This window comes from Scylla paramamosain, chromosome 11 (assembly GCF_035594125.1).
Source record: "Scylla paramamosain isolate STU-SP2022 chromosome 11, ASM3559412v1, whole genome shotgun sequence".
NCBI classification, from domain to species: domain Eukaryota; kingdom Metazoa; phylum Arthropoda; class Malacostraca; order Decapoda; family Portunidae; genus Scylla; species Scylla paramamosain.
Window position 1 is genome coordinate 2,719,207 of NC_087161.1, and position 15,794 is coordinate 2,735,000.

General features: G+C 38.8%; 1 protein-coding gene across 5 annotated transcripts in view; it reads right to left on the bottom strand.

Annotated features, from left to right (window-relative positions):
* The window catches only part of LOC135104822 (pericentrin-like), a 47,172-nt gene that overhangs the window by 15,139 nt on the left and 16,239 nt on the right, over nt 1-15,794 (bottom strand). For 3 of the 5 annotated variants that reach the window (XM_064012470.1, XM_064012466.1, XM_064012465.1), the window contains exons 4-20: nt 15,710-15,794; nt 15,185-15,255; nt 14,858-14,986; nt 14,123-14,243; nt 13,278-13,477; nt 12,556-12,675; nt 11,691-11,813; nt 9,661-9,689; nt 8,152-9,166; nt 7,824-7,923; nt 7,286-7,443; nt 6,824-6,991; nt 4,479-4,583; nt 1,628-1,774; nt 994-1,155; nt 456-544; nt 92-257 (exon numbers count right to left, since the gene is read on the bottom strand). The exon at nt 15,710-15,794 is cut by the window's right edge and continues 237 nt beyond it. In XM_064012470.1, the coding sequence (XP_063868540.1) occupies nt 92-257; nt 456-544; nt 994-1,155; nt 1,628-1,774; nt 4,479-4,583; nt 6,824-6,991; nt 7,286-7,443; nt 7,824-7,923; nt 8,152-9,166; nt 9,661-9,689; nt 11,691-11,813; nt 12,556-12,675; nt 13,278-13,477; nt 14,123-14,243; nt 14,858-14,986; nt 15,185-15,255; nt 15,710-15,794 (2,988 nt within the window). The remainder of the gene's footprint in view (nt 1-91; nt 258-455; nt 545-993; nt 1,156-1,627; nt 1,775-4,478; nt 4,584-6,823; nt 6,992-7,285; nt 7,444-7,823; nt 7,924-8,151; nt 9,167-9,660; nt 9,690-11,690; nt 11,814-12,555; nt 12,676-13,277; nt 13,478-14,122; nt 14,244-14,857; nt 14,987-15,184; nt 15,256-15,709) is intronic. The other 2 variants (XM_064012469.1, XM_064012467.1) reach the window with 2 other exon arrangements.

The window sequence follows — 15,794 nt, forward strand, 5'->3', positions numbered from 1 at the left end:
AACTACATTCAAGCAGATGGCAGAATAGTATCCAACAGATAAACAAGTTTAAATGCAACAATGGATTATTAGCCTAAATTCTGCCACTCACCTCACATTCTGCCTGCAGGTTCTGTATGGTGATCTGAAGATCTTTGTTGCGCTTGATGGCTGCCTCAGTGGTGCACTCCAGGGCAACAAGCTGGTCTTCCAGGCGACGGTCTACAGTGGACGGGGAGAGTCTGCCCTCACCTCCATCCACTGTCACCTCTACATCCCTGTGGAAGAGTTCATTTATTATTTTTTTCCTGTACAAAGTTCAGCTGTTATTTTTTTTTTTTTTTTTTATGATTTAAAATGAATGTTATTCCAAACACACTAAACATCCCCACCAAAAGACATTGAACAGTACTTGATAAAAAAAATGAAACACCTTTGATAAAGATCAAAATATTAAAAACCAAGACAACACTCACTGGGCAGAAATGTCCTCCAGTGAGCCTGACAACTGCATTGCTTCAAGGCCTCTTGTCGTGTCTCTTAAACGTTTCTCAATCTGCCGGAACTGTGATGAGAAAAATGCAATGAACATTTGTTAGTTAATTTTGACTTGAAAATAAAGATTCCTTCATATTGTAAGCATATTTGTTACCCTTATTAACTGAAAGCCAATAATTAACTTTAAATGTTGGTATAAAGTTTAAAACTAATTACTTGATAATTTTATAACAGTGTGAAGCATTAATGATAAAAGCATACACATGACATTGCACAGTACAAATTCATGATGAAAACAAGTATGGCATGAATCCTTAATATAATGAAGCATACATAAATATGGTTTAACCATAAGCAAGTTTTGAGAAACTTCTAACAATTTCTACATTATCTAAAACCACTCAGCAAACAGCACTACTTTAATTTTTATTTAATAAAATGCATGATCTTCCCTTCATTACCATGCATATGGTGTTAAAATAACTTAAATGCAGTAGCTGGTGAAAGCAACTATACCATGACTGAGGTGGAGAGGGCATCCTCCTGCAGTTCTGACAAAAGGGAAGCACTGTGTTGGCAAATATTCCCTTCTGCCTTATCCTCTGAGACACTTTGAGTCGTCTCATCTGCTGACTGCCCATCAACCTGCATCCCTTCACCTGGCCTCAGCTCCTCCACCTGAGAGTCACACATGGCATAATCAATTTTACAGAGAATTAAATAAGTTTACATAAAAAAAAAATCACTGTTGCTCACATAAAGCGTGGCATCTTACACACAAACACACACACACACACACACACACATGGAGATTAACCAACAAAGGAACAACACATACACAAACCACTCTTACCAAAAATTACACAAGTTTTCAGAGAAATATACCATTAAATACCCCAAGAAACAGCCCTTAAGGAATCAAGACACAAATATTTGCAGGGACTGAGAAGTATGAGACCAACAGAAAAAAAAAAAAATAAAAAAAACATAAAACAAAATGAGAAGATAGTATCAGGAAAACATATGCACCAGGAAGACCTGATAAATATAAGCATATATGGAAACAGGACCACATGAGTGTAGCTCTAGCCCCATACTTACAATTAGGTCTCACACACACACACACACACACACACACACACACACACACCTGGGAGGAGAGGTGGTGTGCCTGCTGCTTAGCAAGAGTGAGTGCATCACTCAATTCCTGCACCTGCTCATGCAGTTCTGCTTCCTTCATGCAGTGACCGTCCACCTGCGACTCCAAGGACTGGATGATTTCCCGCAGGTCACAAATCTGATATTCATGAGGATGTAAGCAAAGCAGCATGTTATAACCCCTTATGGCACTTCACATAATTCCACTTGCATTCAGCTATGTCACAAAACTTATTCTATATCAAATTCTGTCAATCCTGTTTTCATTATCTTTGTTATCTCTAAAGCAGCCACAAAAAGTTATCATAATTGCCTAGTTCAATAAGATTCATCCTTTTCATGTATCACTTCTATCTACCATAAATTTTTTGTCATAATTTGCTGCATAACCAATAAAAAGAAAGTACCAATAGTCTGTTCCTGTATGCACAACTTCTAAATACATGAACCAAAACACCTCTTAAGTAATTTTCATCTTACAGTTAATATTACACAGGAGAGTGTGGAATACTAAATAACAATTAATTTACCTAAATCATGATATAACAAGAAGTCAAGTACAAGATATATTACAAAACATAAATTGTCCAATGTGAACCATACAAGTGACCACTCAATGACTGAATTATGAGCCTGACACCTGACCACAGGCCAACTGGTAATCACCATCACCATTACTTTAAAAGGCAGGCTCCATGGACCATGGTAACGTAGCTCATCCTGAAATTTTGATCCATACTATAGGGATGGTCATAATTCAGCTGTGCCTCATTCATACTTGAGTCCAATACCATTACAAGCAGTTCAGTGTGAGGTACATTTCATTACCACAAGGACTGATGGCTTCCTGCAGCTTCCCTTGTTTTCTTATGTTCTTATCTAAACTGGTAAAAATGTTCAAGTCACAGCTTCTTCATAATTACCTCTCTCACTTGTTATCTGACACACCATCCCTCTCACAAACTACTCAAGAGATATTTCTTTCATTATACAGTAAACTCTGAACATAAATGATGGATAGACACTGCAAAATCTATTCTTTTAATCACTTTTTTTCTAGCATATACTTGTAAAAATTTTGTACAGGATTTTTAGTGTTTTGAATTGTATATTGAATTATTGTGTATCACAGAGAAAGAGATGAGCAACATTCCTGGAGAGTTGCTGTGGTTGCCACATGACTCTATGATATCTGCCCTTCCCCTCCCAGACCTGCAGTGCATCCCACCCCAAGGTCATGCGTCTGTGTCCCTTCTGTTTAATCTCGATTTCCTCAAGTTCTCTGGTATCTTTCTGAATGAACGTGAATCTATATATGAAAGACAGGCTTTTGAAAAATAATATTGCCACTCGATAGAGCTGAGTAACAAAAAATAACAATAAGAATCAATCAATCAAAAATAATAATAATAATAATAATAATAATAATAATAATAATAATAATAATAATAATAATAATAATAATAATAATAACAAGTTAGTTATCATTATCTTTATACATGTAGCATTTTCTAAAAACAATGCAAATGAATTTTCCATTTTTTTTGCGCAACTTTTTTATATAGCAGCAGGTGGCTACTAGAATAGTAAGCAATAAATTTTCCCTGTGATTCCCCACAGAGAAGCAGAACTACAGAAGTATAGTCCTTGAGTGTCAGGGAAAGAATGTCATATTTTGTTCTTGTCCAGTCCTCTACTTTACCTCAGATGTAAAAAAAATCCCTTATTACAAATACTGTCTGTAATCAGTCACCATGTACCATGCACATCTCTTCCCTGGATGTGACATTTCCTACATTTATTCATGAATTATCGTTTCTATTCATGTTGGTACCACTTCGTGTGAGCGGCCTTACAAATGAGTGGGAGTTATAATGTACAACAAAATAAATTAACTACACATGTGTAGGGTGCATCATGCAGTGCAGATGTAAGCCCCTCTGAGGCTGACACATCTGAGGCGGGAAGAAATCAGTCACCAACACATTTATTACACAAGCAATTGTTTTATAGAGAAGCTCCAGCCTTTATTTATTCTTTGAGAAATCATATATTTCAGAAGAGAGACACACATGAATCATGTATGTGGTGCACACAGTGTCACACCTGAGGAAGAACAACTGGAAATCACTCCATATATGCATGAGAGCAGACCTGGGGTTGAAATTACCAGTGAAATAATGACAAAAGGCAGACTGCTGTGGCTTTGCTTTATGTAGACCAAAAATGAAGATACTGTGCATTATGAAAAAAAATCAAAGGTACAGGTTTAGATTTTGTAGGAGGAAACAGAAAGCAACATGTATAACAGACCAGCTTTACATAAATGTGTGACTTAGCAAAATAAATACCATCAGATGGTAAAGGATGATCCATTTAAACATGAAACCTCCCTTTCAAATCAATAAGAAAGCAATAATAAAGGCAAAATAGAAAAAAAGGCATAACAAGAGAAAAAATACTTAAGCTACAGTGGAAAAAACTGCAAAGAGAATAGCCAAAAATTTGATTTATAAAATAATAAAAAAAAAACAGTTCACCAAATATAACAGCAAACACATCAGTGAACACATTCATGCATGACTACGTAGCTAGGATGACTACAACAACATAGGTCAGGAGCCGAATTTAACATCACATTAAACTACTGACAGATGACAAGATGAAGGAATAGACAGATGAATATGTGGTTGAAAATGTCATGTCTTACGATTACTGTGTGTGTGCGTGTGTGTGTGTGTGTAGATGGGTGGGTGGGTATGGGTGTGGTATAGGAGCCATATGAAAGGTATCACAGGTAACTGGAAAGGGGCTAGGGAGGGAGAATAAGAGAATATCATTACCTTGTCTTTAGATGCTTTGTTTTCAACTTGCAACTCCTCTTTTTTGGACAGAGCCTCTTGCAGCTCCTCAGACTTTTTCCACAACTGTCGCTCTAAGTTCTCCACCTAGAGCAAAACACCAGAGTGAAGAAAGGGTAGAGTGAGGAGACGGACAGTTAGCCCAGAGAAATCTAGGAGGATGAAATGGCAAAGTGGTCGCAGTCAAGGTGAGAGCAAATATCTAGAAAATAATGAATGATTGAAGAAAAGGATGGGAACAGGAAGAAAGGGTGTTTAAGAAAAGATGAAAACAGGAAGTGAAGATGCTTTCAAGATTTTTTACTGACAACAGAAAAATAGAACAGAAAATAATTGAAAAGTATTAGGCACTTGACATAGACGAAAAGCTAGTATTATATTACAATTAATTTTCTCCCACTTTGTAACGACATACAGAAGGTCAGTACTAAACTATCCTCTCTTAGTCATGCATGTACATGTACACAGAGCCATTCACTCATACCAAGCATCATGGTGTTAGAGGAAGCACATTTTGTACACCAGAAACTATTTAGTAATGCAGTTTAATCTGTAGCATTGTATGTACACCCAATCACTGGGGTTGGTTAGTGGTGAGAAAGATTGCTACCCACAAACCTAGTGATAGAGACATTAAGAGGATGCTCTGGTGCCTCTCCAGACAGCAGAGTAATGCATGTATCAGTATTACCAACATAACACCTCCAGAAGGCTGCACTCCACCGGTGATGGCAGATCTCCCTCATCACCTCCACAACATTCTATCCCCTACACCATTACACACTTTCTAATCAACAAAATGACAGTACATTATATTACACTGTTACATACCATATCCCTCACAGACAATGACAACAACTACAATGGACTACATCCCAGTATGCATTGGAAAAAAAATAATAGACAATATATAAACATATCTATAGTAAAGATCCAGAAAGAAAACTGCAAATAATCATCATTATGCAGTTCATTATTCAACTTCTAAAATATATATATACATTCTTTTATTTTTTATTTATTTTTTTTATGACGATTTCTTGAAGGTGTCTATTTACCCTGTTTTTTTTTTTTATTCCAGATATGTATAACCCACCCAAACTCTTCCACATAATTTTCATTCACTTATTCATCCTCTATGAAAGGATTCACTCACAGAGCAATGCATCAGGAAGCACCACCTCCCTCATGGTCACTGCTGAGGGACACTTCACAATTCACAGCCACAAGTACATAAAAAAGCACAGAAGAGGGAGGTGGGTGATGTTTCTTTGAACATACACACACACACAACCCATCAACTTTCTCAAGCATTTCAACACTGCTGTCAGTTAGCTGCTAGATACTCTCTCTCTCTCTCTCTCTCTCTCTCTCTCTCTCTCTCTCTCTCTCTCTCTCTCTCTCTCTCTCTCTCTCTCTCTCTCTCTCTCTCTCTTTCATATGTGAGGTATCTATTCCATTCTTGTACATCTTTATCATCATCATCTCATACTCTGCCTCAAAATTCTATTTCAATCAGACCTGTGAAACCAATGACTACTTCACTGATCATCTCATATATACAAAGCTCTCTCTCCATGTTCAGTAAGGGGATGAACATTTCATTTCATTAATATCATGATAAGCTCGTTGGGCATGACACATTCAGCAAAGGTTAAGTATATCCTTTTGGTGCACGGTAACAGTACACCAGCTGAGGACAGTTACTCATGGTTGGTGAGGGAAGCAGTGTTTTGTCATATCTTAGGCTGATGTCATGCAAGACCATTCTAGTTTCACCAATATGCATATACATTACAAACCAGTTATTGGTTATATAAAGAATATTTCTGAAAAAAAAATTCAATAATATAACTTACAAACTAAGACATTTTTCCCTGCTACTACTCAAGAATTCAAAATCAATTTTAACTAAGTCTGATTCCCTTGCAAAAACAAATATAATCTACACTAAATAAACTAATGTGTGTGTGTGTGTGTGTGTGTGTGTGTGTGTGTGTGTGTGTGTGTGTGTGTGTGTGTGTGTGTGTGTGTGTGTGTGTGTGTGTGTGTGTATTCATATTCTCACATTCCATCCTGATAATGCAGTGATGTGTAACTGTTATGTGTGCTCATGTGTGATATGAAAACAACCATGACAGAAGTACATCTAGACAGATGTTACCTGCCACTCCAGCTCCACGTCATGAATACCACTATGCAATGAGCACCATGCATGACACTAGAAACATCATGTCATGCACTGCCACCACCATCATCATCTATATCTGATACACAAGAGCCATGGTCTCATGAATCCTGAAAAAAAAAAAAAAGTTCAGTCTTACCTCTTTCTCCTGGGATGCGTGGTGGACCAGCTGGGCATCTCGTTCCCGCAGCTGGAGGGTGAGCTTGTCCCGCACTGCTACCAGCTCCTCCACCTCCTGGTCACGCTCACTAGCGTGCTCCTCAAGGAATTGACGGGCCGACTTCAGCTGTCGGTCAGCCACCTCCAGCTGAGGATTACATCACCACCATGAAATGCTGTGTCTGGTACAAACTGAACTGACATAGAAAAATAAAATACTGATGGGTAACTGTTGCAATATGTGGAGAGAGAAAGGTAAGAATAATAAAACAGTTACAGAGGAATGATAACTGTAACAGAAGTGAAATTTTTTTTTAAAGTAGAACATGAGGAAAAAGCTGAAATTGTGAGCATGCAGAGTGAGGATGAAAATGCAGAAATACAAACTATAATTATTTTTGCACACACACACACACACACACACACACACACACACACAAACCTGCTGGGAGAGATCTGTCTCCCTGGATCTGAGCGCCTCCAGGGCCACTTCAGACTCCCTCACCACTGCCTCCAACAAGCCCTCCAGCTCCCTGACTCGTGCCTCCAGCTGGCCACGCTCCAGCTCAGCAACATTCTTTGCTGACAGTGCAGCACGCACTGGAGAATGCAAAGCAAAATTTGTTCAGCACTGATAAAACACAATACACATACTATATTAAATGTATTAATGCATATATTGAAAATTTCTTAATAATTTGATAAATGACATAATATTATTTAAGATTTGCTCCACTTTGAAAGCCAAATTGGCAAACAACCCCTTACACTGTCAGGTGAAAGATATCCAGCATTGATAAATTTAGTAAGTGACAAGGAAGTTTTGGTGAAATGCAAGACTATCAGCCACATCTTTGCCTGACGATATGAAGTGCATGTTTTGGAGTCTTTACAGTCATCATGGTGTCAGCAAGGTTAAACTAAACATGATAGCAATAGTGAAGATAGAAGCAGTATTAAAATCATATGGCAGTGTTCACCTCTTTCCCTGACATCTTTTGTGGCCTCCATTTTGGCAGCATAATGAGAGACTGGTCTCTGGTTTTCCTGATCTGTCTCCTCCAGCTGATCCTTTAACACCTAAGGGGATGAGACAACCTTACATGTATATCAATGAAAGGAATATCATTTTCACTAAATTCAAATAGCATTACTGTATGTATATTATATGTATATCAATGAAAGGAATATCATTTTCACTAAATTCAAATAGCATTACTATACAACAGGACATAACATAAGAAGTAATAATACTATGGTAATATTCAGTCAAGTACTAATTTAGTACTTGAATGAGGGAAGTCTTACCTGTAGTTCTCCAGCCAGGTTCTTGCTGTAGTGGGTGAGACGGTTGACCTCTTCCTGCAGGTTCTGCCGCTCCTCCTCCAATCCTTGCTGAAGACCCTGAGTGTGGTGCAGCTCCAGCTTGAGGCTTGCTGTGGCCTGAGCAGCCTCACACAGCTGGCGCAGCACAGCCTTCAGCTGCTCTTTGTCCTGGAGATCATGAGGTGCCAGTGTTATAAAACTTGGCAAAGATTCCTCCTGTGAAAGCAGCTGGATCAGGCCCTCTGATATGCAACTGAGATCTTGTTGCAAAATGGATGCTGAAGGAGGAACTGTGGTATCCTTTGTTGCTGTAGTTTGTTGCACACCAACACTGAAGCCAAGGATCCCTTCTGATTCCTTTTTCTGTTCATTACCTTCCTGTATGGACTCAGAGTGACCCACCTTAAGTACAGAACTCTTGACACCCTCCTCTTGGACTTCATCCCTCAAACCATGTGGCATTAAGTCATCTCCATTGCCTGACACTGAGTGAATAAATATCCTGAGCATCCCTGCTGAGGCCTGCAAGGAGATGGTAAGCTCCTGCACTTCCTTCTCCAGACGGGCCACTAGTACCCTGTCCCAGCGGCCCTTCAGAATGGCCATCAGCTGAGGATAAGATCTCTCCAGCAGGGCACGGACCTGTTCATCCTTGTCCAAGTCATCCATCATGCCATCACTGACTGCTGTGCCATCCAGTGCTGACTCAGCATCCTCCACCTCCCCTCCCATGCCTATAGTTGTTCTCCCCATCAGTCCAGTGGCCAAGGCTCTGTCCTCACTGAAGGCCAGCATCTCCTCCTCCTCCTCTCCAACACAGTCTGACAGGAAAGACAAGTCCAGAATCCTGCCAGGAGTAGGAGACTCAGGAGGGTGTGGGAGAGGTGAGGCAGTGCCCTCTTGTGGCTGGTGGGTGAGGCTCTGAGCCACACTGTAGTAGTGAAGCAGCTGCAGGGTCACATGGGACAGCAGTCCAACTGTCTTCTTGTACCAATCCCTGCCGGAATCACAGTCATCATTATCTGCCTTTATTGACTTCCTAAAACACTGAAAACTATGCAGATCTGACATGAGGACAATTCATATACAGTGTTAACTCAGCAGAAGGATTAAGCTCCTGAAATCATTACATGATCAGCCACTGAATAAATCTTAGATAAACAATTTCTTTTCTTTTTTTTTTTTTTTGAAACATCACATTTCTGTTGCAATGTAAATTTTTCAACTTGATAACTGCATAATTCTTCCTGTCCTGTGACCTCACTACACAAAACCTGCTTATTATCATTATTATTCTGTCCAGCTTATTAATACAAGAGTTAAGTAATATCTTCATGCTTTTATCTGTCTCACTGGTGAACTCTAGAACTCTACCTGTGGCTGTCCTCTTCCCAACTATTACAATGGAAAATCTTGCTGAAAATTTTCACTGCTCAACTGTGCAAACTTTCTTTTTCTTTTAATCTTATGATAAAGTTTTCTGTCACTCACCTGTCATTGTAGAGTCCCTGAAGATGTTGCTGCAAGCAGAAAGAATATATATTTAGAAGCATAATAGATGATAAGACCTGACTCCTTAGCTGTCTCACATCAAGGGGAGAGAAGGTCTGAATATTACTAACACACACATTTCTCAGGTGCACCCAAACACTAACACCAAACTATCAATATCACACACTAGTGGGGGAAAAAAAAGGAGATAATGGTGTCTGACATAAAGATTATGAAAAAAAAAATAAATAAATAAATAAATTTTAAAAAACCGAGACAACATATGAGTGGCTGCCCGTGACAAGCTGCCAAGTGCCAACCACCCCAAAATGGTGTTCATAGTGTGATTAATTACATAATTTCTCCACTATCCTATAAACAGCAATAATGTGAACATAGCTGTGGTGCATGTGCTGACTTCACAGATCATATTAATGTGTATCTCATGTGCAATACTGTGCAGGCTTGATCTTACTGGATGAATATCAAGCGTTTGAATAGGTAGTAGTAGCCGCTAATACTTAGGATTAATTCTAACACAGAACATACACTTCCATCACCCTACACATATGAAAATTTCTAAACATGGCTATGAATATCAGCAGCGCACACAATAGTCACACTCACATTAGTCTTGTTTTAGGAGAGAGGGAACATTATACAACTGATCATACTATAAACTCAATTACGGAGTAGTTGGCTGTCTTTCACAAGCAGCCACTCATATAAAATGTGCTGCATGGAATCTGTAAACAAAGGAGGTGCAATGCAGACCATATTCGACAGACACATGAAAAAAAATACTTACAATAATAAAGAAGACACAAAATACATAAAATTTTCACTTCAGTAAATTTGAGGAGCATACACACATATAATCACAAACAATCAAGTACACAAGCACAGAAGCAATCATGATACCAGCTGTACAGTTCTCTTGCACTTTTCTACCATCAACATTTCATCTGTGTCTGTCCCAGATTCCTCATCCTGCCTATGGAACCTGTACCATATATTATATACACTTGTACATACATCAAAATTCTGTTTTGTACATCTTGTATACTGTTCCACTTCAACCACCTTTTAGTAACATACTTGAAAGTTTCCTCTCTTTGCTTCCTTTAATAGGTAAAGTGAAATAAATTAATTTTCTAACAATGACTGGACTCTCCTTGCACATTAAAGATAGCACAGACACTTCATGTATGACAAGTCCAATGATTTATGACACTGAATCTCAGTTAGTTAGAGAGCAGGGTGTGATGGATGTGCAATGCTGCTGCACAAACCCAATGTAAGGTGTGTGGCAAATTTGGGACAGAGAGCATCATGGAAATAATGGAAACAAATTCACTGCCATGAATCTGCCATAAGGAGAAAGAGATGATGGGAATGTGTGATTAAAGTAAGCGAAGACCAAGGAAGACTATCTCATGTGATGAGATCCTGAGGGAAGATGTAAAAAAAGCAAAGGAAATGACAGAAAAGCTAAATATAATCGTGACTGTGACTTCATCAGATATAATCTGATAGTCAGAGAGAGAGAGAGAGAGAGAGAGAGAGAGAGAGAGAGAGAGAGAGAGAGAGAGAGAGAGAGAGAGAGAGAGAGAGAGAGAGAGAGAGAGAGAGAGAGAGAGAGAGAGAGAGAGAGAGAGAGAGAGAGAGAGAGAGAGAGAGAGAGAGAGAGAGAATGCTGACAGATGTACAACACACATGACATCAGTAAGTGGTCTGTTTCCCTAGCAGGCAACAAACATAATGCCAGGTTGAGACAACACTGGAAATCAGGCAGTCCTGCCCTCCTGTACATGTGCATGGAGTCACGTGTACGAACCCTTGCTACACAACACCAAGTGTGGTCTGAAACACGCCATAAAAGATGGAAAATAAGACAGGAATCAAAATTAATAAGTAAACCAAAAACCAAAAATTTATATGGTGCCAGAAACTTCTATTTGTGTAGCGCTTTAAAATATTACTGAAGCAATGCCAAATAGAAGCAATCAAGAAAGAATCAGCAGTAATACCTTGGTGACTTGTATTCTGATGCTGCTGAGGTGGGTGTTCAGTGTGCTAGAGAGCTCGTCTCTAAGACTGAGGCTGTGATGCGAATCAGACTCCAGCTGAGCAATTTCTTCATCAATAATTTCCTGTTCCCCATAAGCAAATAGAGGAGGAGGAGGAGGTGGTGGTTAATTGCAAAACACTCATGCCTTGTGTTAGCTTTAAAGTAATGAAAATATACCATCTTCTATTCAAAGGAAAGAAAACAGAAGGGAGAGAAATAGTATGGTCTGTCTTTTCTCTTAAGTCTCTCTAACATAATCTTGATGTATTAATACACCACTGTTGGGAGACTGTTCATATCCATCCTACAGCACATGAGCTGAGTGAACCAAACAGCCACATGCTGAACAATAATAGTATGGTAGGGAGGGAAAGGAATGCCTGCCACCAACAGTGAATATATTCATGGTGGGAATGTGACTCCATATTGAGAGTTCACTTATTAATTCTCATAAAATCACTGATTAATTTGTCATGCCAATCCAGTAGTTCATAAGCAACAGCTAGGATATTTTCAGGCAATATAAAGCTCAAGGCAACAATTTTCAGGATGTTTCATATACAACATGCAAGGCTAGTGCATAACAGGGAAACACTGCTCCAAGCATCCATTCATCTTGCAACATTAATTATTTAACTGTTAGAACCTACAACCAGAGGCATCCAGCACACTTGTTCCACCTTACTCTGAACAGCTGCATTGCATTCAGAATCCTCTTTCTGGTTTTAGTGACAAATGTTAGTAGCTTTTCACAAAACTAAAGAGATGTGCTTACTCAATGAACTATACATGTGTTTTGTTACTTCCATTCTCCACACACTCACCAAAGCCTCCTGGTCCTTGGCAGCGAGCTGAGCCTCCAGGCGCTGGATCTCCTCCTCGTGTTCCTCCCGCAGCTGCTCAACTTGTCTTGTGTGCTCCTGCCTCAGTTCCTTTGGCTCACTCTGAAAACCACCAAAGCATTATAGACAGGTCACCACAAAGATAAATCCTCAGACTGCCTAACTTAGTGGTGGCTGTTTCAATGAGGAATGAGAGGTGGAATCTCCAGTTAAGAGTTTAAGAAAAGGACAACTCACTTACAAGGACATTATGCAAAATAATGATGACATTTCCTTACCCAAGTTTAACACACAGGAAGAAGACTACTTAAACAGGAAATTAATAACACATGCTACTTCACACTCAAATATATACACATTACTTTTCACATTTAAATTCAACACCCTACTAATCTGCCACTTAGCTCATATCATCTCAAAAATCCTCCTCTATTTATTGTTACAAGGTTTTCTAACCCATGAACACCCAAAAAGCATCCTTACCTGTAAAAATATTTCAAGCACCTTTCTCACAGCAAACACCTGGTCCATGCAATCTCACCCATTTTGAGAAACAATCTGATAAAATAACATTATAAGGGAATAACTTACCTGAAGCAGTGACAGATGCACAAACAAGTCATACACAACTTGGAACTTACCACATTTTTGTTAGACTGTAGGAGAAGGGTGAGTGTGTGGACAAGATACAACTTGGAACTTACCACATTTTTGTTAGACTGTAGGAGAAGGGTGAGTGTGTGGACAAGATGGCTGCAGGTGAGGGCATGTGCTTGGTTGTTGCTGTCCTGCTCCTGGGTGTAGTGCTCCAGCAAATCCCTGTATTGCTTCTCCACCCACGTTGCCTCCTCTGCTAGGGTACGCTCCAGGTTGTCCACCAGCGCCTTGCCCTTGCCTTCCATCTCTGACAATGTTTCATGTGTGAGGAACAAGCGGCAATGGATGACAAAGAATTCTTACTCTCAAAAAACTTCAGATTCATTATCTTCAAACAAGTCTGGAATTCCATGACTCTATGTTATGAAATATCTGCTTCATTATGTCAAGTGTTTTCTTTGTTGTCTTCTTAATATTGTACCACTGTTTAGATTTTTGTTAATTTCCTTACATTCATAAAGATGAAAAATAGCACAGAACCAACATGAATTTACTTATTGTGAGACCAAAAGCAAGAAAAGAATGTATGAAGATAATGAAAATGTGTGGAATAATGAACAAGCTCCAGTCTATCCTACAACACAGATGAACAAAGAACCTACAGTAAATGTAAGGAAGGCAAAGAGACCAGATGGTACAGCAGTAAGAATCCTAATGAAATAAACAATAGGGCTAAGTCATGGAAGCTTTATGGATGATCTGGTGAGTTCATGTGGAAAAAAGATTGATTGAAGAAAACTACACTAACTGAATAAGAGCTAAGAACGCTGAGAACAAGAGAGAGAGAGAGAGAGAGAGAGAGAGAGAGAGAGAGAGAGAGAGAGAGAGAGAGAGAGAGAGAGAGAGAGAGAGAGAGAGAGAGAGAGAGAGAGAGAGAGAGAGACAAACCCACCTTCAACACTAGTGAGTCCGTGCAGACTCTCCAAGAAGGCATTACACACTGCACTGAGCTTGGCCTGGTTGTCCTCCAGGATCTTATGCACCATCTCTTGTTGGTTCCTCAGCACCTGCAACTAAGACACCCAACACCCACTCATTACCATAGATGATACTTTAAACACTTTATTATAGCCTTGGATTTAAGATACATGGATTTTTTGCTGGTGGATGAGCAAGCCTTTATGGTAAGCAACAACACCCATATACTACCAATTCCTAAATAGTTTCCAAGAGCATTTTTGTTATTTCTTTCCCAGACAAGGGAGATTGAGTCAGTCCAAACACATCCCTTCTTTTTTGTTCATCCCATTCTCTCTCTGGTGATTTCATTTATTCCATTTACACTGTATGGTATCTTTCATGCTGTTCACTCACATTCACTTCTATCACAATAAAGTCCCTTTCCTCCACACCTTGGCAGGCTCATTATTATAGGTGACCTCACACATGCTGCTGATACTGACTGTTTGGAATACTGAAAGGAAGTTGGTACAAACAATTCTTGATGTTGTCTTGGAAAGGATCTTGCTTATGTGAAAGGCTCACATGAATTGATACTTTACTAGCAACCTTTGTTTTAGAAGTGCATAATGTTTAAAATAATGTAGTTCCCAATAATGTGGATGCCAACCAATATGAATCAATAATGTTCAATACCATTTAGTAAAACCTGCAGCACTTCACTCACCTTTTCAGTGTGTGCCTCCTGAGAAACCCTTGAGGTGAAGCCAGTGAACTCCTGTATGAACGCCTGGTGCTCAGGGAGGCCAGGAAGACTGGATACTTCCTCCCTAACACTTGCCTCTCTATCCTTTACCTAAAATATAAATAAATAAATATAAATGAATAAATAAGTTTGATAATTTTAGTAAGTATATCTAACTTTTTATAATAAAACCATCTATTCTGTGCTTAACATGAAAAATATTATTGTCAATATATTTTTTAGTCAGGATCCAGTTTACATATAACAATATGAAAGATAAACAACTTAAAGCAATCTAGTTTTACTCACCACATCCTGAAGCTGCTCTTTCAAGGGAGCCAAATGTTGCCCTAAGACTTCCTCCAGTTCCTCATTAAACTCTGAAAAACAAAGATTAAGTTTTAAAAGATGCTGCAATATATCATTACAGATAAAAATCAATGGTATCATGTTAAAAAGTTCATTGTTAGAATGCATTAAAATAGATAATCCCAAAATATTTGCATATTTAAAATTTACAAAAATTTAAACAGAATTTGCAATATGTAGTCATTCAGCAGTTTGTAGTAGCTGCCTGCTGAACTAACCTAAAGGCCTGAGACCTTTCATGTTCTTGATCCCTTAAACATCCTTAAACATTAGTCATTCCTGACACTGAACTAACAGTGTTTCATTAAATCATACAATAAAACAGACTACAATTCAAATATCTGAAGGGTATATACACTCACTATCCATTACTGTTGTATACTGATACTCTTTCTTACTTTCTGGATACTTAAATTATTGTATCTACATCATCCTCTCCAATTCAGACTGCCTTCTTACACATACCATTAGCTGCATCCACAAGGGCTGTCCTCACATTGATCAGATGCTCCACCTTTGCTGTCAGGTCTTGAGGGGAGTGAGAGTCATG